Source organism: Sceloporus undulatus, chromosome 2, assembly GCF_019175285.1.
Source record: "Sceloporus undulatus isolate JIND9_A2432 ecotype Alabama chromosome 2, SceUnd_v1.1, whole genome shotgun sequence".
Classification (NCBI taxonomy): Eukaryota; Metazoa; Chordata; class Lepidosauria; order Squamata; family Phrynosomatidae; genus Sceloporus; species Sceloporus undulatus.
The window spans coordinates 21,630,642-21,656,301 of NC_056523.1; the positions used below are offsets into that span (position 1 = coordinate 21,630,642).

Genomic DNA, 25,660 nt, shown 5'->3' on the forward strand with positions numbered 1-25,660 from the left:
TAAGTCCCAAATGAGTTGGAGGAAGAAGAACCACTAAGGTCCCCATGGAGAAGGGTTGGGGAATGGCTAGCAATAGGCCCAAGCCAGAAGAGCTAAGGCTAGACCTGAGGCTGTGGAGGCTGCGGCCTAGGAGCCCCCATCATTCCCCGAGTGCTAGGAGGCGGGCATGGAGGCTGCTTGGCTTCTGAGGGCCGCCAGAGGTCTCTGGACTAGTCCTCCTCCTCCTCCTCCTCTTCCAGGCCTTGCTTGGCTCCGAGGAGCCTTTCAGGAGGCGGGGAAGCTTCCTACTCTGAACCGAGGAGGAGGAGGAGGAGGAGGAGGAGGCCTGGTCTGGAGACTCCGAAGGAGCTGATCGTTCTCTGGCTCAGGTCTGGCCCTTCCCAGCCCCCTCCTGCTCCTCCATGGCGCCTGGCTGGGTGGGGGTGCCTTGGGGCCCGGGATCTGGGGCTTCGTTGACCAGGTTGGGCCCCTTCCCTGGGGCCTGAAGCCTCTGGAGAGGGAGCCCTCCCTTTCCCTCTTCCTCCAGGGTTGGGAGGGAGGGAGGACAGCAGCACCCAGAATCCACCAAACCCAGGGGCAGCTTTCTGGGCAGGTGGCCCCAGAGGCCTCCCAGGATTTTTTCCTATGAGCTTTTTTAGCTTTCCTTCTGGCTCAGGTCTGTCCAGGAAGGAATTCCACAACGTCCTCCATTTTGAGGTCATGCCTTTAGGAAGCATGGGTTTGTCTCTTGAGATGAGTGTTTGGGGCTTTTGTTTCGGAATGCCCTACATTTTGTGGTGCCTTGCCCTCCTTTAGGAAGCCTGAGTCTTGAGATGAACGTCCTACATTTTCCTTTCATTGCCGCTACGTTTTGTGGCGAATTGTCCTCCTTTGCTGTTGCCACAAGCAGCCGAAGTCCTCCTTTTCCCAGGTCATGTCCTCCATTTTGAGCATGACTTTAGGAGGCATGGGTTTGTCTCTTGAGATGAGTGTTTGGGGCTTTTGTTTGGGAATGTCCTACATTTTGCAGTGACTTGCCCTCCTTTGCTGTTAGGACAGGGTGACCAAAGGTCCTCCTTTCCTCCAGACCACGTCCTACATTTCAGCCTTCTGTCCAGGAGGAGTTCCATAACGTCCTCCGTTTTGAGGTCATGACTTTAAGAAGCATGGATTTATCTTTAGATGAGTGTTTTGGGCTTTTGCTTGGGAATGTCCTACATTTTCCTTGCATGACCTACATTTTGTGGTGCCTTCTCCTCCTTTGCGGTTAGGACAGGTCCTCCTTTCCCCCAAGTCATGTCCTCCATTTTAGCCTTCTGTCCTGGAGAAATTTGATAATGTCCCCTATTTTGAGCATGACTGAAAATCATGGATTCATCTTTAGATGAGTGTTTTTGGCTTTTATTTGGTCACACCCTACATTTTTGCTTCATTGTCCTACATTTTTACAGTGCCCTACATTGCCCTCCTTTGTGTTGAGGGCCTCTGGGCACCCTGTTTATGGGGCCAACCAAAATGCACAACGTACATGCTGCAAGGTTTCGAAGCATCACTGGCCTCTTCATCAGCTGCTGCTTTTGTTGTTGTTGTTGTTGTTGTTGTTGTGTGCCTTCATTTCTCTTACGGAGACCCTAAGGCAACCCTAAGGTTATAATGGGATTTTCCTGGCAAGGTTTCTTCAGAGGAGGTTTGCCATGGCCGTTCCCTGAGGCTGAGAGTATGTGACTTGCCCAAGGTCACCCAGTGGGTTTCATGGCCAAGTGGGAATCGAACCCTAGTCTACAGACTGTAGAGAGATCTTGTAGCCCCTTTGAGACTAACATGAGCTTTTGTAGACTTAAGTTTACTTCCTCAGATGCATTTGGACTCTGGTCTACAGAGTTGTAGTCCAATGCTGAAACCACTATGCCATGCTAAGGTGTTAAAAATCTTTGTTGTTGTTGTTATTGTGTCCCTCAAGTCATTCCTATTTATGGTGACCCTAAGGTGAACCTATCATGGGGTTTTCTTGGTGAGTTTCTTCAGAAGAGACTTGCCATTGATATCCTCTGAGGCTCAAGAGTGTGTGCCTTGCCCAGGGTCATTCAGTGGGTTTTTATGCCCAAGCGGGGATTCAAAACCTAGTCTCCAGAGTCATCACAGTCCAACACTCAGGCCACCACTCCATGCTGGCCTTAGTCACAGACTAATGCCAGTGTCCTTAGACCAGTCACTTTGCAGGGTTGTTGTGGAGTAAAAATGCAGAGCAGAAAAACCACCTATGCTGCCTTGAGCTTAATGGAGAAAGGAAGGATGCAAATCTTGACACTACTCATTAAAAAGGTATATTTTTAAAAAATTCTTAAGTAGCTAAATAAATACTTTTTTTACTTAAGTAAATATGTAAATAGTTAAGTTTACTTAACTGAATAAATAATAAAAATAACTTAAGATTTTCCCTACTCTTCCGCTTCTGTGTTATTACACAACCCTTTTGTTCAGGGTTATATTGTTTTGAAAAGCAAGTTCCTAATCCTCATGGCTTGAGACAGGAATCGTAGAACATAGAGGTTATGCATCTTGAAAGAAAACAGCTCAATGTGCAGAGGCAAGCAAGTAGCACCTACAGAGAAGTGTGTAAGGAAAGCATGGGGAAAATTTGGTGGTACCCACATTGGTACCCATTGGTACCCAAAAAGCATGTGTCTTGGCTTTAGTCTAGCCTGCCTTGACTTTGGGCCAGAACACATGTAACCGAAAGATCCTCTTAACCATTAGTTAAGAGACAGAGAAAGGGTTGCAGAAGAGTCATGCAGCCGGCCCCCATATTCATGGATTCTTTGTCCATGAATTCAGTCATCCATAGCTTGAAAATTTTCTAAAAGAGTATAAATTCCAAAATGCAAACCTTGATTTTGTGCCATTTTAATAAGAGACACCATTTTACTCTGCCATTCAATACAATGATGCTTGTATTTAATGGGATTTGAGCATCCATGGATTTTGGTCCTGAAACTAAGCCTAACGGGTTATTTGCAGTCCTTGTTAGGTGGCATCCCTTGTGATATGCATCTGAGGAAGTATACTTTAGTCTATGAAAGCTCATGCTACCAACTCCTTTCTTTTAGGTAATCTCAAAGGTGCTACAAGATCTCTCCACATACAGTTTTCACCATAGTTAAAGTCACTGTTGGTGCAATCTATCACTACATCGAAGATGTGCATGGAATGGCAGAGGAGATTTTCTCCAGAAAGAAAGGGGAGTGTATGATCTTGTGACCAGCTTCTGTTCATCTTAACCACCTTTTAAAAAGTCCTGTTGCTTCTTCCTCACTGTTTTCCCACAGTTTTCCCTATTTCCAGCATATTCTTGCAGTCTGCTCTGTTTATTGTGTAAATATTTTAAATTCTCTAAACACACACACATAACAGTATCAACCCAATATTTCAATACAAGAAAACACATATGTTTTGGAGCAAGATTATTGGTGATATTATATGTAAAATTTCAAAATTCAATGTCTCAAACATTACAGATAGAACAATTGTGTCAGAGGTTTACGGAGTTTATTCTTATGCAGCGGGATCTTGTACCACCTATGAGACTTACGTAATTTAGGGAAAGAAAGTTGTAGCATAGTACCACCAGGATTGTGGGTGATGTGATTAGGTCCTGTGATGACATTTCCTGAGTAGATGTCTGGGCAGAGTTGTCATCTAGCCTCTGGGTTTGTGGCAAGGTCTTTTACCTGTCTCACCATTTGTGTTGTGTGTCCTCTTGTAGGTAAGTGACTGTTTGGGGTTTGGAGGCTGTCCATAGGCAAGTAAAGGCCTGCCACCAAGAGCCCTTGAGAGGGAAACATTACTGTCCAGAATGGGTTATACTTCACTGATGGTATGTCTGAGTGGTCTCAGTTGGGAGCTGTAGATCACTACTGGCGGGCTTCTGTCATTTTCTGTTTCCAGTCTGTTCTGTAATACATTAGTCATGCCTTATTTATTAATGTGTGTGTGTGTGTTTTAACTTCATATGGTGGATATTGTAGCTTGAGGAATACAGTCGGCCCTCCACATTTGCAGTTTAGACTTTTGCAGATTTGATTATTTGTAGTTTCAATTAATCTCTCTAGGAATCCCTAGGTCCTCCAGCGCAACTCTGCTAGAAGTTGACCATAGAGTTGCACTGGAGGACCTAGATGTTCCTAGAGAAAACACTTCTGTAGGCATTTGTAGGTCCTCCAGCATGATTCTGTGATCAGCTTCTGGCAAATGTTGACCATAAAGTTGCACTGGAGGACCTGGAGATTCCTAGAGAGGTGTTCTCTCAGGTAAATATAATAGTGGCATTTTTATTTGTGGTTTTTCCACATTCACAGGGGTCCTTCATCCCTCAACCCATTGAATGTGGAGGGACCACAGGACTTGTTGTAATTCCATGAGTTTAGCATCCCTGTCTTGTGGGTCTGAGTAGATGCAACTGTATCAAAGGTCTTGGCTGTAAACTATGCACCTTATAGTGTCTTCAGGGTAGAAACTGGAGGGATGTATGTGTAGCAATCAGTGGATTTGTGATATAGTGTGGTAATAATAATAATAATAATAATAATAATAATAATAATAATAAACTATTTATTTATATCTCGCCTCTTCCGTTTTGGGGATTGAGGCAGGTAAAGCAGAGTTTATGGAATACAGAAATGATAAAACAACAGAATTCCCCCACCCCCTAACCCTCCCTCCCTCCCTCCCTAAAATACAAAATTATAACAATAAAATCATACATAAATACATACATAACAATGATATCAAATGTGTTAGTCATTAAACAAGTGACAGCTAATACGGGAGCATAATTTGTCCATTCTTCTTCCATTTTGATTCCTTGTGGTAGACAAATTGGAATTATAACTCAATGAAGAATAAGCAATCAAAAGTCTTGTAGGGAACATTGAGACTAACTGTTTAATCTTACTCAAAAGTTAATGTCATTTGTGTTTGGTGAGGCTTACTCCCAGGCAAGTAATATACAAATGGCATACATATACTTACAGGTATATGGAGGGTGGGATGAAATGCAAAATGTGTGGTCTGATACAATTCTATATAAAGCTGACAATAATCAAATGACTTCACACTAGTTCATGATGTACTTAATATATGCACATCTTACAGAAGTAGGTATAGTTTTAACTTTTGAAGACAAAAGAAATTCTCAGGATCCTTTCCCCCCTGTAATAAAGGTTCAAAACATACTGCCAAAATAATCCAGTTTGAGACTGCTTTAACTGCCCTGACTCAGTGCTAGGAAATTCTGGGAACTATAGTTTTGGGAGACATTTAGCCTTCTCTCTCAGAAAGCTCTGTGCCACTATAAACTACAATTCCCAGAATACCTTAGCACTGAGCCAGGGCAGTTAAAGCAATCTCAAACTGGATTATTTCTCCAGTGTGTTTTGGACCAAAAATGACTGTCTCCACCTACTCCAAGATTAATCCAGTGTTTAGGATTTACCTCATTATGAAAAACATTGGGCCAGATAATTTGGCAACGCAGTAACTGGTGATAATCTTTCATCCCCTTTTTGCTGTGTTAGTTAACATAAGCTATAAGTCCAAAAATCATTATCTCCATTGAGGAACCAAACTTTGTTGCCCTTCTCCAGCAAGAAAATTCCAAAGGGAGAACTGCTAAGTTAAAACCACAGAGTTGGATTCTCATCCTTTTAGGTTTGAATAAAAACAACTGTTTTCAGTTCTATTGCAGCTACTAATTAACATTGTGAAACTGGGACAATCTGTGCTGCTGCTAGTTCCTGTTGTTGTCCCTTTGCTTATCTTAAGGTTACTGTGCTTATCTTAAGCTTTGCATAGAAATGTTGCAGACTGCACTTTTTGCTTTTCATTGACATTTGCTCTCCCCTCTCTCCCAGTACCCCTGTGTGAATGTATCCAGTCCAATAAAGGAAAACAAAATCTGCTCATTTTAAAGGTATCACAAGATTTTCCATTATTTTCTCTGCAACAGATGAATAAGGCTATACTTTGAAAGCTGGTGAAGAATGTAACTAGGATCTGCAATCATGACATAGCAGTCTAGGGGCCAAGCAAAAAATTAGGAAGTTTCATTTCAATTTAATCTAAGTGGCTTTCAGATGTGGCCTATATTCTTTCAGCTTTAGTGCCCCTTCCATTCTTCAGTGTGGTGACAATAGTACTTATCTACCTTATAAGACTGTAGTAAAGTTTACTGAAACCGATAATGTATATTAAACATTTATGTGAACCGAAGCTGGTCATTGATTCTTTATCACGATAAGTATTGCTAAGCATAAGATAACAATCAGCAGTCATTGATTCAGTACAGTGCAACCTTCCTATCCACTGGGACTTGGTTCTGTCCCCTCCCATGGATGGGGAGAATGCAGACAGTCATGCCCCATATCAGTCAGTGGGTTACAGTACTGGTTTGTAACTGGTTGACCGGCTGAACCCAAAGGGTGCTCAACAATGGCACGTTTTCATCCTGGAGAGAAGTGACCAGTGGGGTCCCACAGGGCTCTGTCCTGGGGCCAATGTTATTCAACATCTTTATCAATGACCTGGATGACAGAATTGGGAGCATACTTATCAAATTTTCAGATGACACCAAATTAGGAGGAATAACCAATACTCCAGAGGACAGGATCAAAATTCACAGTGACCGTAATAGATTAGAAAGCTGGGCCAAAGCTAACAAAATGAAATTCAACACAGAGAAATGTAAGGTACTGCATTTAGGGCATAAAAATAAAATGCACAGATATAGCATGCGGGACACCTGGCTGAATGAGACTACATGTGAAAGGGATCTTGGAGTCCAGGTAGACCAAAAGTTGAACATGAGTGAACAGTGCGATGCAGCAGCTAAAAAGGCCAATGCAAATTTAGGCTGCATCAATAAAAGTATAGTGTCTAGATCAAGAGAAGTTATAGTGCCACTGTATTCTGCTTTGGTCAGTCCCCACCTGGAATATTGTGTCCAGTTCTGGGCACCACAATTCAGAAAGGACATTGAGAAACTGGAGCGTGTCCAAAGGAGGGCGACTAAAATGGTGAAGGGTCTGGAAACCATGCCCTATGAGGAACGACTTTGGGAGCTGGTGATGTTTAGCCTGGAGAAAAGAAGGTTAAGAGGTGATATGATAGCCCTGTTTAAATATTTGAAAGGATGTCATATTGAGGAGGGAGCAAGCTTGTTTTCTGCTGCTCCAGAGAACAGGACCCGGAACAATGGATGCAAGCTACAGGAAAAGAGATTCCACCTCAACATTAGGAAGAACTTCCTGACAGTAAGGGCTGTTCGACAATGGAACAAACTCCCTTGGAATGTAGTGGAGTCTCCTTCTTTGGAGGTCTTTAAGCAGCGGCTGGATGGCCATCTGTCGGGGATGCTTTGATTTGGATTTCCTGCATGACAGAATGGGATTGGAGTGGTTGGCCCTTGTGGTCTCTTCCAGCTCTATGCTTCTATGATTCTAAGTCCACGTGCACACACCACCTTTGAATAATATGGGGTATGGTGAGCCATGTAAGCCCGCTATATGTTATTTCCATCTTGGGAATGAGTTGAACTGCAGATGGGTCATGACTGCCTCATCTACCCTAATCTTCGTACTTCTCTATTTTCTTTCCCTTACCTTTTTTTAACCATCTAGTTGGATGATGAGTTCTGCAGAGCTCAAAAGCTTGCATACTTTAGTGGTATTTCTGTTTATTCTAATAACTGCATTGCCCAGCTATAGGTAATATAGGTGAAGTGAGTTTTTAAAAACATGATACAAATATTTATATTTAATACTAATTACTTTGTGCATTTTTTAATTTTTTCTGAGCAGTAAGTGAAAAGATGGTGAATGAAGAAGAAGAGGGTACTTCTCAGCAAAGAGATCCCAAACCAACATTGCATGGAACGCCTTCAGAAAGTTGCCCAAGGAATGCTTCCCCAGACCATGAATTGGAAGGAGATGAAATCAGTGAGACCAGTTCAGAGATTGAGGGGAGAAGCTCAGCCCCAGAACTGGAGAATGAATCTCTTCCCATCAACGGAGGTGCTTGTCAATCGCAGACACAGTACATCTGCCCTGTTTGTGGAGAATGCTTTAATGGGAGTTCCTGCCTCGTCGAGCATCAAAAAGTCCACAAAGAAGAGAAGCCACACACATGCCCTGTCTGTGGAAAGGGCTTCAGCCAGCAGGCTGACTTGGCTGAGCACATGCAGAGCCACACAGATGAGAAACCATTTTCTTGCCTGGAATGTGGGAGAACCTTCCTCTTCAGCTCTGACCTGGTTTCTCATCAGAAAGTCCACACAGGAGAGAAACCCTACATCTGTCTGGAGTGTGGGAAGGGCTTCTCCCAGAGTTCCCAGCTGATGTCTCACCGGAGAGTCCACACGGGAGAAAAGCCCTATGAATGCATCATCTGTGAGAAGAGCTTTCGGTCCAACTATGACCTGGTCAACCACCAGAGAAGTCACACGGGAGAGAAACCTTACATATGTTCTGACTGTGGGAAAAGCTTTACCCGGAGTTCGCACCTAATCTCCCATCAGAGAGTACACACCGGGGAGAGGCCCTATCCCTGTGGGATTTGTGGGAAGCGGTTCCGAGACTGCTCCCATTTGATTAGGCATCAGAGAGTCCATACTGGTGAGAAACCTTACGAGTGTTCCATATGTGGGAAGAGCTTTCGGGTCAACTACGACTTAGTGACCCATCAGAGAAACCACACTGGAGAAAAGCCGTATGAATGCCCCGACTGTGGGAAGGGCTTTAAGCGGAGTTCCCATCTCATCTGCCACCAGCGGGTTCACACAGGGGAAAGGCCCTACCCCTGTGGCATCTGTGGGAAAAGTTTCAGTTACAGCTCAGACCTGATTAAACACCAGAGAATCCACACAGGTGAGAAACCTTACGAATGTCATATCTGTGGGAAGAGCTTCCGAATCAACGCCGACCTCGTCACTCATCAGCGAATCCACACAGGAGAGAAACCCTATACCTGCGCCGATTGTGGGAAATGTTTTGCTCGGAGCTCACGCCTTGTATCCCACCAGAGAGTCCATGTGAAGGATGGAAGTCTTGGAACAGCCCTTTCTGAAACTGACACATCCCCTGGTGCCACTACCTGGTCCCCGGCGTCTGAACGTCCCTGGAGTCAAGAGGAGAAAGTAGCTCAATCCCTTAAGCAAAGCGGTGACCCTGCTGCTCTGACTGGACTTGCAAATTCGAGTCAGTTTGTCCTCAGCAATGCTTCTCAAGCAACCCACATGGGTGAGATAAAGGTAGAGTGTCTTTCTTGATTCCTGCTATTGTGTGAGCAGTGAGACAACAGTGGGATACAAAACACTGACTTGGAGTATGGAACAGTATCATGAATTCCTCCTTCCATCCCTTTTCACTTGGGTAAGTTTAAAGGGAAGATTGAAGTAAGCCTTGTATTTACAAAACTTTGGAGTCTCTGAGCTGTCTTTCTCATTGTGAACCTCAGAGGATGTGTGCATTGGCACAAGGAACTACAGTAAATCATGTCTCGCACCATGGCATAGTTACTACCAAACACATCTTCATTAAAAGCCATTTTTAAAGCTGTTCACTTTGGTTTTGCTTACCCCAGTGGAATCCTTGATAAATATAGGCCAGAGAGTCTTGAGAAATTTTCACTAAAAATTCCTAGAATTTAAAAACAATGCTTATTTATTTGGCAGTGAGGAAGTATACAAAACTAGAGTTGAGGTTGGTCACACCCATTTTAGAAAAATTAAAAACATGATACAAAACAAAGAGTACTGCTCTACATGGTTTGCCTGGAAATGATTAAAGAAGCAAGAAGAAAAAAAAATGGGAGACCACCCCAAAAGTTTCTTACTGCAATGAACCTTTCCCAATGTTGAGTTTGTATCATCTCCTGTTCACCCAACCCCTGGTGTTCCCATATAAAGTAAGCCTTCCTGCTTTCTTCTATTCCTATGAGGAAGCCATGGCTCTGAAAATAGTTCAGTATATACATGGCTGCAAAGTTTATTCTGAAAGTGGATAAATCCTCCCTGCCCCCCATGTTTTCAGTATAATAAAGTACTTCAGTTGGATAGTGTAGAGCTTTAAGTCATTAATAAAAATAATATTTAATTTAATTTATAAGAGAGACTTCTTCCTTGTAGGGTTGACCCAAAGAGAGATCCCTATAGGACAGCACAGAGATGCTTTTTATTTCTTCTTGGAGTGAGTGTAGGGGTGTGTGCAGGAACCATGCTGGACTCATACAGAGAATGTTTGTTTCACACTCCTGTCCAGCCTGCCCCTGCTACCTCGGTTTTGAAAGGTTTTTATTTTGGGGCAGAATTCACCATCCAGCATGACAATTGACCCTGGTGGCTGTTGGATTCTGGATGTTGTAGTCCAAGGAATAGCTTTTTCTACCTCTGCTTTTTTCAAGGAACACAAATACAGTTTTTCTTCCCAGTACAGGGAAGGCTGGTTGCAAATGTGCAATATGTACATCGGTTCTCTTGGTGCATATGCATGTACCGGAGAGGAGGAGAAAAACAATCCATGTAGAGATTTCTCTCTGCACCTATGCAGGAAAGAATCAGGCCCATTTGTTTTTTATTTCAAGAATTTCCAAGGGATTTTAATCCAAATGCCCCAAATGCTTTTTTAAAAAAAGTCTAGTATGACAGATTTTAATACATATGTTCTGATATGGTAAAAGCATATACTCTGTTCCTTAATAGTTCCACACTAACCCTTTTGCTTTGCTTATCTGTATTGGTGTTATAAACTTTTTTTCTTGTCCTGATGTCTTAAATGTTTGCTAACAACTCCACCTGGGGGGGGGGGGGCGGTTCCAGTACCTTAAATCCAGGGTTTGAGTGTAAGGGCTTCCAGTACCTTAAATCAACTTGAACTGCAATCCTATGCATGCATCTGGGAGGGAATCGCGTTGAATTTGATGGGGCTTTTATCTGAGTAAAAGTGAAGGATTTGCACAGTCAGTTTGGTAACTACCAGTAAAATGAATATGACGTCATCTTTTTAGTCAGTGTATTTGTTTCAGCCTTGTATTTAAGCATCACCTGGTTGATATAGACAATAAGGAAATGAACAAGGTGGATGTAAGATGGTGGAAATAGAGCAGCTAGCAGTTTCCAGTACAGGCCAGTAATGGTAGGATAGAGAGAGGCTAGTAACATAACAGTATCACAGGTTGAGTTTCCCTTATCAAGAATTCCAAAAACCAAAATACAGTTGGCCCTCCATATCCACGGATTCAAGCATTCACAGACTGAAAATATTCCAAAATACATAAATTCCAAAAAGCAAAGCTTGATTTTTCCCCATTTTATATAAGGGATACCATTTTCCTTTCCCATATATTTAATGAGACTTGAGCATCCATAGCTTTTGGTATCCATGGAGGGTCCTGGAACCAAACCCCAGTGTATACCAAGAGCCCACTGTATTCCAGAAACCAAAACATTTTTCATGGATGGCTGAGATAGCAACACCTTTGCTTTCTGATGGTTCAATGTCCAAAACTTTGTTTCATGCGCAAAACTATTTAAAATATTGTATAAACCTTAATGTCTATATGTATAAGGTGTGTATGACACATAAATGAATTTTGTGTTTAGAGCTGAGTCCCATCTCCAAGGTATCTCATTATGTATGTATAAGCAAATACAAGTATTCCAAAATAAAAAATAATCCAAAATCAAAATCACTTCTGATCCCGAGCATTTCACATAGTATGACTCAACCTACATTACAAATCAAGCATAAAGTGGACAGGAGAGAAAGACAAAATAGTCAAACACATACTTAAAACTTTGAAATGATCTGAGCACAACTAGTCCTAAACTAGCTGCATTGGTGACTATATCTGATAGGTTTCCAGTTCAGTGTCTTGCTATGATCTGCACAAGTGTATCCCAAACATTCTCAGTTACCACTGCAAGATAGCTTTATGCTGTCACTATCATCCTACTGTCAGCTTGGTAGCAAATCATTTAAGGTACGTCAACCTTGAAACCCTAATGAAAGTGATTTCCAAGAGTACTGTACAATGGGTACAATATTCTCATTTGTATTTGGGCCAGAAAAGGTTTATTTGAAAAAGTATCTGTCTCATTCTGGACCACACATGCCATTAAAGTAGCAGTTTCTGGTTCAGATAACACTGTGAATCCTGGTGTATCTAATGTAGTGTAAAGAAATAGGCCAGGGTATTGTTCTAGAAACCACATATCTCCCCCAACACCACTGATCTTGGAATGAAATTTAAAAACCTCTCCTTGAGCCAAAACTAGAAGAGGACAGTTTAAATAAAATGATGTGCTTTATTTTATCAGAATAAATTCTGAGTGTGGAGACTGATGAAGCTATGTCCTGGATGACTGGTTCAGGTTTCTGTACTAGTCCTTCCTTCCAGGCTGGGTAGTGGCAAGTGGGCAAAAGGACCCATGTTTTCAGGCATGGTAACAGGAATTTCAAGGGCACTGTAATAAAATGGAGCCAGCATGATATAGTGGTTTGAGTGTTGGGACTCTGGAGACCAGGGTTCGAATCCCCGCTTAGCCATGGAAACCCTCTGGGTGATCTTGAGCAAGTCACACACTTTCAGCCTCAGAAAACCCCATGATAGGGTCGCCCTATGTCAGAAACAACTTGAAAAGCATACAGTGACAGCATAACAAAACGGCAGAACTTGGATATTCAACTTTTTTATTCAACTTGCTCCCAGAATCTCCTCCACCTCAGCCATGATGGCTGCAAGAACTTCAGTTGCCAATCTCTTCTCAAGATAGAAACAAACAAAAAAGGGGAATATTCTTTGTAGCCCAGGGTGCCACTCGATGTTATTCTCCGTAGCTGTTAAAAAGTTTAAATAGCAATTACTGAAACTTCTTATCTGTGCTTAAAAATATGGGCAACATTGTTTAATAGAAGTTTAGTTCTCTCACAGGCTTCATTGGTGGTAACAAGACCTATGATAGGAAGGAGGGGAACTTTGGCTATATATATTTTGGATATAATGTCCACAAACCAATCTGTGTAATGCTGGTGCGAGCCAGAGGTCAAAACATCTGTATGGCCAAAAGTTCTTTGTCCCTAGAAGAGCTCAGACAATGCAGAAGGCAACCATTGTTCAAGTTCCGAAAGTAGTGTCACCAAGATTGGCACAAAGCACACAAGAGACCAGATGCATTTTTTAAAATTGCTATTTCCCTATCATGTTGTTAATATTTCTTAAGTCAGAATGCAACATTGGCATATCTGTGAGTTCGTTTTTATGTATTCCTGCCTGTTATGTTCCAATTGCCTGTGGATCTTGTAGTTTTTCTCGATAGAATATATGCTTAACCATCTAGTATTAAGGCTAGGTTTCCGTGCTATAGTGATGTTATTAATCACTCCATTGCATATATGAATCAGCATCTATAACGTGAATATTTAAATTTTCTCACATGAACTGAAACTGAAGTAGTTCAAGTGTACAAAACAGCAAATCATTGGCCTCAGCCAGGACAATTTCAGTCACAGCTGAATCTGAACTGGAACTGAATCTGAAAATGTATTTTATAACTCCTTGCAAGTAATCTCCTGCCATTAAAAAAAGGAAAAAAGAATGATACCAGGCTGCCATGAAAGATTGAATTGTTGGCAGCAGCCAACTGTCTTCTTTATTGTAAGTCAGCTATTGCACTGTGTAATCCTGTGTCTTTCTTTAAAGGTAACAAAAATTAAGCTCTTGTTGGCTAGTGCTGAATGCAAAGTGCACAAGTTAAAGAAAGGATAAATCAACATAGAGGAATCGTATTAGTTGAGCCTTGGTCATCTGAAAATTGTCTTTTCTCTCTGCATACACTTCTACACACACACAAATGCTGCTTTTCTCTTTCAGTCAGACCTTGGAAAAAATGACAAGTTGGGTGCAGGTTTCTGGGAGTTTTTTTTAAAAAGTAATTTCCCCTTGTTTCTGCTACACATTGTTGTCACAAGATTACAATATTTCTTGCCTTTTGACTATAGCGCCCAGAACCACATTACAATTCCCACAATTTTGGGACTTGTAGTCCAAAAGTAACTTTTCTAAACTCTGTTATTGATTTGGCTATGAGAAATGATAGGCCATCTGACTGAAACAAACTGTGAATTTCACCACCTGTATGGCTTTTCCATGTTTGTAGAAGGGGAAGGACACATGCCACCCTCCATATATTGTTGGACGTCAAGCCTCAGCAGCCCTAGCTAGCAAAAGACACCCAGAGTTGTAGTCCAACAACATTTGGCCAGCTGCATGAGTCAAACTTCTGGTGTAGAAGAATCCAAAGAGTGTTAACTTGATCACAATCGCACTTTCTCTTCAGCTTGACCAGCTGAATTGAAAGAAGGTAGGTTTTTTGGAGGAAGGGGGGAATGCTTAACTTCTGTCTGGATTAGATTAAAATTTCCATCTCTTTAATTTGTCTATGGATCAGTTTTGTTTTATCTCTTGTCTGTTGTTCTACCTGTACTCCTATTATTTCTTAAACTCTTATCTATGTCAGGTTGGACTTTTCAATTTTGAATTTACTGTATCCTGGTTTCTTATGATAGTCAATAAAGTTTGTTTAAAATGTGGTTTTGATGTCTATAAACTGTGGACATCAGTCCAAACCTAAAAGGAAAAAAGACTGGACTCCATGAACTTTGACAGTTGACAGTTTTGTTTTTTAAGACATTGGTTCTCAAACTTTTTACCCTTGGGATCCCGTTACATCTAGATGCGGACCTCACACCCACCCAGCCAGCTTGATACTGTATATGAATAAAAATATTTTGTTTGTTTAGTGTGTGTATTTTCATTCACGCATTCATATATATTAATATTTTAACAATTAAAAGGAAATGGCCTCCTCCTCCTCCTCCTCCTCCTGCCTCAGGTAGAGGCTCTAAGTGCCCTCTTTAGGGATCAGGGCACCCACCTTGAGAAACTCTTGCACCCCTTCAGTGGTTCCTCCTCACAGTTTAAGAACCACTGGTTTAGGAAGCATTCACAGATGATACCATTTTTACAGTGATATCGCCTTGTATGATACAAGGCACATTGTTATATGTATTTTCCAGCCTAAATCTTGAAAGTATGTTAAAAACCACTTAGCATTTTTTTGATGTAAGTTATTTCAGAGGGCCAACTGCGTGCATATATCACCGAAGGCAGGACTAATTGATACAGTAGATCAAATGTATATACTTTTGATTGAGATCTCATTTGACCCAATTTCTTCCATAATGTTAAAAGCACATACTGTACTGTAGTGGTGGTGGGGTGCTGGACAATGCTATGCAACATAGGATTTAGAGTATTCATGTCAGCTCAGAAGTAAGTCCTGCTGAGTTCATTGACACTTCTAGGGTTGCAGGCTGAGTTGAAAGCCCTAAGATGAGATAGTCCAAGGTGAAGGAAGAGATAGTATTCGAAGATGAAACCTCCAGGTTGGAAGACACCCAACCAGCTACTGGGAAAGAACAGAGGACACAAAGAAGTAGTACTGTATCCAGTGAAGCAACTGGACTCAAACTGTAACTATATTTAACTGGTGACATGCTCAGATGTGAAAGTCAAATCTGAAGCTGCACGAGACAATAACGTGGAATGTGAGAAGCATGAATTGGGCAGTTCAACATTATAAAACAAGAATTGTATAAACATACAAGCATGGGGCAATTGGATAATCTCAGGGTTTTGCTCAGGAAACATCAAGCTAGAAAGAAATGGGTTGACATTAATAGTGAATTTAGCAAAAAGAGTGGATGCAGTAATCTAATTGTGTTAGCATACAATTGAAGAAAATCACTAAGAGTTCATGCAAAACTTAATGCATAATCCACATTTATGCAAAGGAAGAACAGGAGGAAATAAAAAGATTCTATACTGACATCCAGGAATAAATTGATCATGCATCAAAACAGCTCACAGATGACTGGAATGAAAAAGTAGGAAACAGAGCAGAACCAAATGTAGGAGAATTAGACCTAGAATCAAAAAAATGAAGCAAATCAATTTATGCTTTCAAGGCCAACACTTTCTTCATTGTAAACATTTTCCTCAGGCAACTGAACAGAGGACTGTATATATGAATGTTACCAGGTGGTCAATACAAAAATCAAACAGACTATATAACTGTAAGGAAAAGATGGAGGAGGTCAATTGTTTCTGTAAAAACAAGACCAGGAGTGGATTGTGGCACAGTCCATGAGCTGCTAATATCAAAAATTAGAAGATAATTAAAGTAGTACACTAAATCAACCCGAGTGCCACAATACAATCGAAAGAGCATCCCTATAGACTTTAAAGATCACATTTGCACTACTAAGCCTAACGGACCACGAGCCAGAAGAACCCAGGACCAAAACCAGGGACATTATTAGAGTAAAATGCAAAAAGACATCATCTGTACTGAAAAAAATTAAAAGCCTATCTAATGGCTGATGTAAGTCTTCTAATGGTGAAAGACTTGAGAAACAAAAAATTAAACAGGAGACAGAAATACAGTTACAATCCTAAATGCTGATGTTCAGCAATGTAAGGGCAAGTATTATAACATTGCAGAGAAACAGGAGAAGACAACAAAGAACAGGGAACCTATTCCACAAGATCTGAGAGATGAAAGGGAAATGTAAACTGATAGGAAGAATGCTTAATGATCAACGGCAATATATAATCAGGACAAAATAAAAAGGTGCTGGAGGCAACCCAGTGACAAACTATACAAAACAAAGCAAAGAATGTTTAATGTCTATATGCCATCCTATGCCAACAGGGCAATATATGAGTGCCTCTCTCCAACCTGTATTGGACAGATAGGATATTTTCTTTGCAAGAGGATAAACCTGACATTAGAAATGGTGGAGAGAGAGGAGAGAGAGTGTGTGTAATCCTGTTGCAAAACATTTTGACCTCCCTGGACATAAAGGATAGGATTTAAAGGATGCAGTACCTGAACAAGGAAATTACAAAGGAAGACCAGAAAGAGAAGCAAGTGAACTGATTTATTTATATCTCCTGGTGCACTGCATATATTAATACCAGAGTCCCTGTTGCTGCACATGTAACAAAAGGAATCTTCTAAGAAGAGGTTTGGAACCTAGCAAAACTGATTTTTAGTAAGCAACTTTATTGCTTCCATACATAAAACTAACTGACTGGCTCTGAAAGACCTGTGTCACCTCCTGCAGTCCTTCAGAAATGTAAGGCGCAGGTCATCATTTGCACCATTCTGGGTCCTATTCCATTCCACTTCATTTCCACAACTGTGTAAATATGCTTTATCATTCTGTACTGCATCTGAAGAAATCGGTTTATATCTATGAAAGCTCATGTTAAAATAAAGTCTTAAAGGAGCTGCTACATTACTTTTTTCTCTTTCCTGCTATAGTTTTTCGCAATGTCCTGAGAAAGTTAAACCAGAGGGATCAACTCTCCTTCGCCAAGGTATTTTCTCCAATGAGGCAAAGGTTTGAAGAACACAAGAGTAATATTCATTAAAGCAATGATTGGGATCTGAACATCTAAGGAAACCACAGTTGTTTACAGCTGTTGCTTGGAGATAAAGATGCACTCTGCAGATGCTCAGAAGCACTTTGTTGGACAGAATTCAGGGTAAGCAATTGTATAGAAATTTCAAATTCAAATTTTATTGTTTTTGACCAAAAGTCATTCCACAGTTGTATATAAATATGCAGCAAAGCTGCAATAGGCTATAATGTTGACCATTGGCTAAGATTAAGACATGAAGGAAAGAAAGAGAAACTAGTTGAGTTTAGTTTTGCTGTCAGTAATTAGCAACCTGATACAAAACAATTCACAGGCGGTATGGTATTTGTTTTACTTTAGTTCTGTGTAGGTAATATTTGCATGAGTGGAGTCTGAAATGCCTAGTCTCACTCTGCCCTGTCAGTGGTTTACGTACAACACCACTTCTTAATGTATTTGATGTGGTGGACTGACAGTCCCCCCCCCCCCCCGCCCCACGGACCAGCCTTTTATCTCTGCAAAAACCCCCCCCCCCCCCCCACTTTCTGTCCTGGAAACATGCTGTAGATCAAGAGCCAATGGATCACCACTGAGTAGCACTAAAACAGGGCTGTAGTCCTCTGGCCATAGAGAGTGTATGTGTGTTAGTTTATGTGGCCTCTGTAGGATCCAGGAACAGAAATTGGGCCCCCAGACTTGCTGATTGTCCCCCCCCCCCATCTTCTGGAAGGAAGTCATTATAGTCTTAAATTAATTTCCCCTCCTCCCTTTTGTTTAATCCAGTCTCCACCACAGAACATACATTTGATGTTCCCTTGATTTGGACCTCATTGAATGTAAACACCTGTTTGAGGGATTTGAGCTTTATTGCCATCAGAGAGAAATATACATATAACCAGCAAATGAACATGTTTTAAATAAGGGAAGTCATTTTCTTGACAAACACACCAAGGGTCACACTTAATGTCTAAGTTACATCTGCAATCATATCAGGGTACCCCCCCCCAAATAATTAATGACTGCCGCATCTATTGTGGGAAGGCAATTTCACCTTTCATTCCTGGTGACAATCTAGATGAAAATCTGACATGCAACCTGCCGAGATCTTGGGAAGGTTACTTTTTTTGGATTGTAATTCCCAGAATCCGCCAGCCAGCTGCCATGGCAGCTGGTTGGAGATTTTGGGAGTTGTAGTCCAAAAAGAAAAAAAAATCCCACGTTTTGCTAATGCTTCACATTTTAGAAAGGAAATTCCTCTAGGTACCAATGAGACCTTTCTTTCTAGGATTAATAGAAAGTTAAAAAAAAAAAAAAAGGGGGGGGGAACCAGGGAATCATTTTCACTGGAACTGTGGGGATAAAAAAGATGTTAACCTGCCCTCCTTGTGTACTGCCATCCAATGATAACTGGAACCACCTGGCCACTAAACACATATTTAGCATCCTCTCTGGTGGAGCTCAAAGGCTGTACCAAAACTTCACCTAGACTAAATATTAGTATTGTTTGGTTATTAGATAAATCTATAACCAAACTCCCCCTTAGAGTCAGGGATGGATCAATGGCTATTAATAATCTCATCAAGAGGAAAACCAACAGCAAAATAAAACCAAATGCAACTAACACAACACACAAACCTAAATGCAAGTTATGCCTTCTTTTCCTCCCCCTTTTTCAGGGGCATGTACTATTTTCCCCCATAAGCTCCTCTAGGAAAAGGTCCCTCTATAGTACTTCTCTTTTTCACAAGTTCTGATGAGATCCAGACCTCCCTCTAATTGCTTTTTTGTGGAAAATAATTCTTCACGTAATTTTTTAAACGTATGGCTCAGCAATGGAGGGGTCCTTCAAGTTCAGCTCATCCAGGGGTCAGCGTTCATCTAGCCTTCAGTCCTGCAGGTCATCCTGAGTCCTGTCCTGGAGGAAAGGCAGCACATACATTAAATAAATAAGTAAAAGAAGAATCCTGAGAGTCTTCACATGTTGTTGGACTGCAGCTCTCAGCATAGTGGAGGATATTACAGTCAGGTGCTTCCAGGTGAGGATTTTTATCAGGTGAGGATTTTACAGGCAAACCTATTCAGAGAGAGTGAGAGAAAAGCATTTTCCACTTGTAACCCACCAGTGTTTTCTCATTGCCTCTTCTTATCTCTTCTCTTTCCACATAAGCATAAATTAAAGAGGGGGAAAAAAATGAAGGGCTGCAGAATACCTTTTAAATAAAAGTGCTAAAAGTCTAATATCTAGAAGCACTCAGAGCTTGGGAAGTTGTTTTTAGAAAGTAATTTGTTGTTGTCATAGATCCAAATCCCATTCCTCACATAAAGTCATTAGGCACCTTTGTTATTGCAATTTGTAATTAATTTTGTTATTTCTAATTTTAAAAATATAATAATTTCAAAATAATTATTTTGTTGTTTCATATTTTTTAATATATATATATATATAATCATCTTAAGCAGCAGCACAAACCAGCATTGGATATACTACAGTATGATATTCCTCCTCCCTTCTGTGACTATGAAAGGAACCAAAAAATAGTTACCCTATTCAAGGTTATTCCTTACAAGTTACAACAATAATGCAGCTTGTTTGTTGTTATTGTTGTGTGTCTTCAAGTCATTTTTGACTTATGGCAATACTAAGGTGAACCTATCACAGGATTTGTCATTGCCTTCCTCTGAGGCTGAGAGAGTGTGATGTGCCCAAAGTTAGCCCATGAATTTCCATGGCTAAGCAAGGATTTCATCCCTGGTCTCTCAGAATCCTAGTCCAGGGCTCAAACTACTACTCCACATTGGCTATCTGCAGCATATTTATATCTTTGTTATTGAGAAGAGGAATCATTTTCTAGAAACTTTATATTTGTAACTACACTCATCCCTCCACATTTGCTGGAGTTAAGGGCACAAGACACCCGTGAATATGTAAAACTGCATATAACAAAAACACTTATGTTTTTACCTGAGAGAACACCTCTTTAGGAATCTCTAGGTCCTCCAATGCAACTCTGTGGTCAACATCTGCCAGACACTGATAGCAGAATCATGCTGGAAGACCTACAAATGCCTACAGAAGTGTTTTCTCTAGGAACTTCTAGGTCCTCCAGTGCAACTCTATGGTCAACATTTGCCAGAAGCTGATCACAGAATCATGCTGGAGGACCTACATATGCCTAGAGAAGTATTTTCTCTAGGAACTTCTAGGTTCTCCAACACAACTCTATGGTAAATTTCTGGCAAAGTTGTGCTGGAGGACCTAGGGGCTCCTTGACCATAGAATTGCATTGGAAGAACTCCAAATCCCTAATGGGGCATTCTTTCAAGGAATCTCTAGGTCTTTCATTGCAACTTTTGGTTAAAGTTGGCCATAGAGTTGCACTGGAGGACCTAGATATTCCTAGAGAGAACATATTAATCAAATCCATAATAGTCAAAGCTGCAAATGTGGAGGGATGAATGTAGTTACTTCTAAGCTCTGGGAGGACGCTAAGCCCGCAGTGCAGATACATGCTGTTGTTACCTGCTGGAAGAGGTTGATCCACAAAGCTCAACTTAGTAAAGCTTGTTTTGTCTTTCACTTCCCTTTCCTCTTTGAGCGGGAGTTCCAAGCCTTGTGGAGTCGCTGGTGCCTAACAAGGTTTGGATGATGACCAAAGCTTTTCCCGCACTTATTGCAAATATAGGCCATTTGCTTTGTGTGGGTCCTCAAATGCCGAGCCAGTTTGGAGCTGGAAATGAACATCTTTCCACATTCTGCACAACCATATGGCCTCTCCCCCGTGTGGATCCTCTCGTGGGTGTTTCGGCTGGACAAGTGGCTAAAGCATTCACCACACTGCCGGCAAGCATGCGGCTTTTCCCCCGTGTGGGTCCTTTTGTGTCTATTGAGATTGGAGACGTACCGGAAGTTTTTCCCACAGTGTAGGCAGCTATAGGGCATCTCCCCTGTGTGAACTCTCAGGTGCTTCACAAGATCTGAGGTCTGCATGAAACTTTTCCCACACTCAGGGCAGTTGTAACCAGAAGACAAATTTCCCTTATGGAATCTCTGGTGGACAATCAGACTCCGGTGCTGCCTGAAGGTTTGCCCACATTCGGAACACAGATAAGGCATCTCCCCTGTGTGAATTCTCTGATGAATGAGAAGATTTGAGCGCTGGGCAAAACATTTCCCACATTCAGCACACAGGTGGGGCTTCACTCCTGCATGGAGCTGCTTATGCTTAAGGAGGTTTGAACTCTGTCGGAAGCATCTTCCACACTGAGGACAGGGGTATGGGGTCTCCCCTGTGTGGATCCTCAGATGAATGGTAAGGCTTGACTGCTGAGTAAAGCTCTTACTGCACTTTGGGCACTGATAAGGCCTCTCGCCTGTGTGGATTCTCTGGTGAGTCAACAGGCTTGGGGCCCTTTGGAAGCTTTTCCCACATTCCAGGCATTGGTGGCTCTTCTGGACTGTCTGGACTACAGCAAGAATACTTGATTCACTCCCAGCAGCACAGTTTCCTTGCTCTCTTGCATCATTGCTAGGAGGCTCCATTATTGGCTGAAAAAGAAATTTAAATGTAATTCAATGCAAATAAATAAATAAATAAATAAAGGGAGGGCGTGAAAGACATAGCCAAGAATATTTCTTTTTAACCTGGTGGATGGCCTTACCTGTGCTGGAAAAATTTACCCACGACATCGCAATTAAAGAAGACATATCCTGGGAAGAACCAGGAATGCTCCAGAAACAAACCATTCACATGGAAATCCTGTGAATGATTTGTTGCTGGAACATTCCTGGTTCTTATAGGGATACGACCTCTTTAATCATGATGTGTGGGAAAATATTTCCTGTGATCGCACAAACGTCCCAGGAAAATGCCTTTTAAACTCCTGATTTCCCCCCGTGTGATAATGTCCTGTGTATATGTTAATTCATTTAGGCTGTATTTATGATATTGTAATTTAAAGGTATAATTTTAATTTCACTAGCTGTTTATGTCACAACTATTTTCATTACATTCAATGATATATGGGAATTAAAATGTATGAGTAATTTCAGTATAAAAAACATTACTAAGGATTCAGTATGGTATAGGAGGAGGTCAATGAAAGGAGAAATGGCACCATGAGTTATCGCAACAGGTGGCACCAATCCTTGTGATCTCACTGCCCAGAGGTTGTTGAATTACAACTACTAGAACCCCTAGCCTAGGACATGTGTAAAGGGTGGGGCCGTCATGATGGGGACATGGGGTTAAGACTATGACAGAGGTGGCCTTGGCATTAGTAACATTAGTATAAAACATTACTAAGGATTCTGTATGGTTTATGGGTGGAGGTCAGTGGGGTGGAGGGTAACAGTATGAGTTACTGCACCAGGTGGCACCAATCCTAGTGGCACCACTACCCAGAGTTAAGCATGACTCATTAAGCATCACCCACAATTGCACAAAGTTTGCCATTCAAATTATAATACCCAATCTGACAAATGAGGGGAAATAGATACATACTTTTCAAGGCAATATTCCTGCCCTGGGAGTTGTTCCTCTTGCTCCAAAGACAAGAGTAAACTCAGGCTTGAAATTCAGGGTCAGAAAAAGAAGGTCCTGAACTGGATTTCAACACAAGAAACATTTTACTTTGGAGAAAGAACAGATAAGCAAAAATGGCTAAAATATAAGGACTTACTAAACCAAGACAGAGCAGGTATTCAGAAAATAAAAACTGTTGAAGAACTGGCAGAGGAAGGACATAAACTGTCCTGGTTTTCATACCATCAAATAAAGGAAAGGTTTCTTATGGATAATAAAACCCAAGGTAATCTCAACCTCAGAGACAGAGCTCGAAAAATTGTTAATAGCAGAAGATAGTAGACTGCATTGTATGATGGGGCCAGGAATTTGGAGAAATCATTCAACTTCATGAGTGGGAGATAATGTGTCAGAAGATACTAAAAGATACATTATGCATGGACTCGATGGAAAACTTTTATAAAATTATGTTCAGATGGTATCTAACACCAGATAAGTTGTGTAAAATGTATGGATCATAGAATCATAGAATCATATTTAAAATAATTCTGGAAATATACAAAAGAGAAAAGGCATGCTCATACACATGGGGTAGACATGCCCTAAAGCTAAAAAACTTTGATCCCAGATACATTAATTAATATCAGAAATCACAAGAGTTAAAACAGATAAAGCACCAAAAATATTTCTATTAGAAATTATAGAAGAAGAACTCAAAAGAAAATGCAGCAAGCTCTTGCTTTATATGATTACAGCTGCCAGGGTGATTTACGCAAAGAAGTGGGAGGAAGAAAATCCTTCAGAAATGTCAGGAATGATTATGGAAATTACAAAACAAAACAAAACATGGAAATTGAGAAACTAACTATTTTACTTAGGGACAAATCTACTGAAAGGTTTGAAAAGGGCTGGTCACATAGAATATCTGAACATTAAGGTAGATTAATTTAGTAAAAACCAGCTAAATAACAGTCTCTCCAATAAAAAGGGAATATAGAGAAAAGTCACAGTGGGGGACAAATGGTAAGAATGAGAAGAAAGAAAAGGGAAGACAATAGAAAATAAAGACGCAGCATAGAGGAAAGGAAGTACTTTGTTGTTATATATCTTTTTGTTTTTGTGGGGTGGAAGGTTTGTTATATTTTGTTTTGGTGGCTGTCCTTATGTGTGTTCTTGTTTTTTCATGTTTACTTATCATTAAAATATAGAAATTCAGGACCAGACCCAAAATCTGGGAACTCTGCTGGGGGGGGGGGGGGGTTAAGAGCTGAAGTTTATCAGGTGAGGTTTTCACAGATCAAATAATGGGAAAATTGCTAAACAGCTTCTTGTTAGCTAGTAAAAACACAGAAGAGTCAAACTTTGCTGTCAAAGGTTCTTTATCTAAGGTGAACTACAAAAGGTTCCTGCATCTTTAATACTTGTGTATACAATATAAGAAAATACAGACTAGAAGTGACTCTTGATCCACTTCTGGTTTTGTTGTTTTTTCCCCTTCAAGCAGAGGCATTGTCTCCACACACACACAAGCCATTGCCTGGAAGCGTCTCTCAAGGGTGGAAACAACACATTTTTAAAAAACTTCGGGCTGTCAGAGAAAGGTATCAGCAGGCCCAAATAAGGCCCTGGAGCCATTTGCAGGTGGCTACTACACCTGTTTTAGTAGATGTATTAGCAGATATGAGAACCACCTATAGAACTGTCCTCTACTATATAAACATTTAAGTTCCTAGGGCCCTTTCCTTCTATCTGGTTGCCTTAAGCAGAATTTTGTTTTTGTTGTTTACCTTCAAGTCGTTTCTGACTTATGGTGACCCTAAGGCTTGGGGTTTTCTTGGCAAGATTTGTTCAGAGGAGGTTTGCCATTGCTTTTCCCTGAGGCTTTGAATAGGTGACTTGCCCAAAGTCACCCAATGGATTTCATGGCTGACATGAGAATCGAACCTTGGTCTCCAGAGTCGTAGTCCAATACGCAGACCACTACACCACTGGTTCTCTCCAAGCAAATGCAGTCTGGCATCTCCATTTAGATAGAGAACTACTCCCAGCAGCCTGACATTTGGTTTAAAAGCATACTCCAAATAACTTTGTTGGAAACAATGACTCTGCACATACACAGATGAACACAGACCAGAAAGGGCTTACTCAGCTGCCAACTTTATATGAAGGATTTCACAAACTGAGCTACTTCCATAGTGTGACTCCAGATCATAATATGTTTAGAGTTACCACTCTCTTCTCTCTACCATCAGGGCTTCCGTGCTGTGGATAATTTTACTTTATTGTTTTATGTATTTTAGTTATACCCCTCCTTTCTCCCTGCATAGGATCCAAGGCAGTGGATCTGGCAGTGACACAGGGATGGAAGACTAAGCATTGACATACTAGTCATATTTCTATTAGATGCTAAAAGAACAATTAATATTTTAATGTCTGTGAGAGCAGGGAACTTATTAGAGAGTAGCAGGGCTAACTTGCAATTATTCAAAAAGGAACTAAGTGGCAAACAGAAAAACAGGAGGAAAAAACCTTTGATATAAGCAGTTATCAATGAAAATATGCAGAAGAAATATTAAGTCAGCAATATTTTGCTAGTAACAAAAAGGTTTTAAAAAATTAAGCAA

The 25,660-nt window shown here is 41.0% G+C and overlaps 2 protein-coding genes across 8 annotated transcripts; one reads left to right on the forward strand and one right to left on the reverse strand.

Moving 5' to 3' along the window:
• The first annotated feature begins 227 nt into the window (after positions 1-227).
• On the forward strand, positions 228-17,995 carry LOC121923985 (zinc finger protein 436-like). Of its 7 annotated transcripts, none has more exons than XM_042454992.1 (4): positions 228-368; positions 3,743-3,853; positions 5,889-5,947; positions 7,833-11,322. In XM_042454992.1, exon 4 carries the CDS (start codon positions 7,844-7,846, stop codon positions 9,296-9,298), a length of 1,455 nt encoding a protein of 484 aa, XP_042310926.1. In that variant the 5' UTR covers positions 228-368; positions 3,743-3,853; positions 5,889-5,947; positions 7,833-7,843; the 3' UTR covers positions 9,299-11,322. The 7 variants fall into 7 exon arrangements, 5 of the variants coding, with proteins under 5 accessions (XP_042310926.1, XP_042310927.1, XP_042310923.1 ...); XM_042454993.1 differs by having other exon boundaries at positions 246-368; positions 3,087-3,853; XR_006102502.1 differs by lacking the exon at positions 228-368 and adding an exon at positions 17,417-17,995 and having other exon boundaries at positions 2,354-3,853; positions 7,833-9,401.
• A 3,093-nt stretch (positions 17,996-21,088) lies between these two features.
• On the reverse strand, positions 21,089-22,054 carry LOC121920306 (gastrula zinc finger protein XlCGF17.1-like). The gene has a single exon (XM_042447437.1). The coding sequence runs from the start codon at positions 22,052-22,054 to the stop codon at positions 21,089-21,091; it is 966 nt and encodes a 321-aa protein (XP_042303371.1).
• Positions 22,055-25,660: the final 3,606 nt, after the last annotated feature.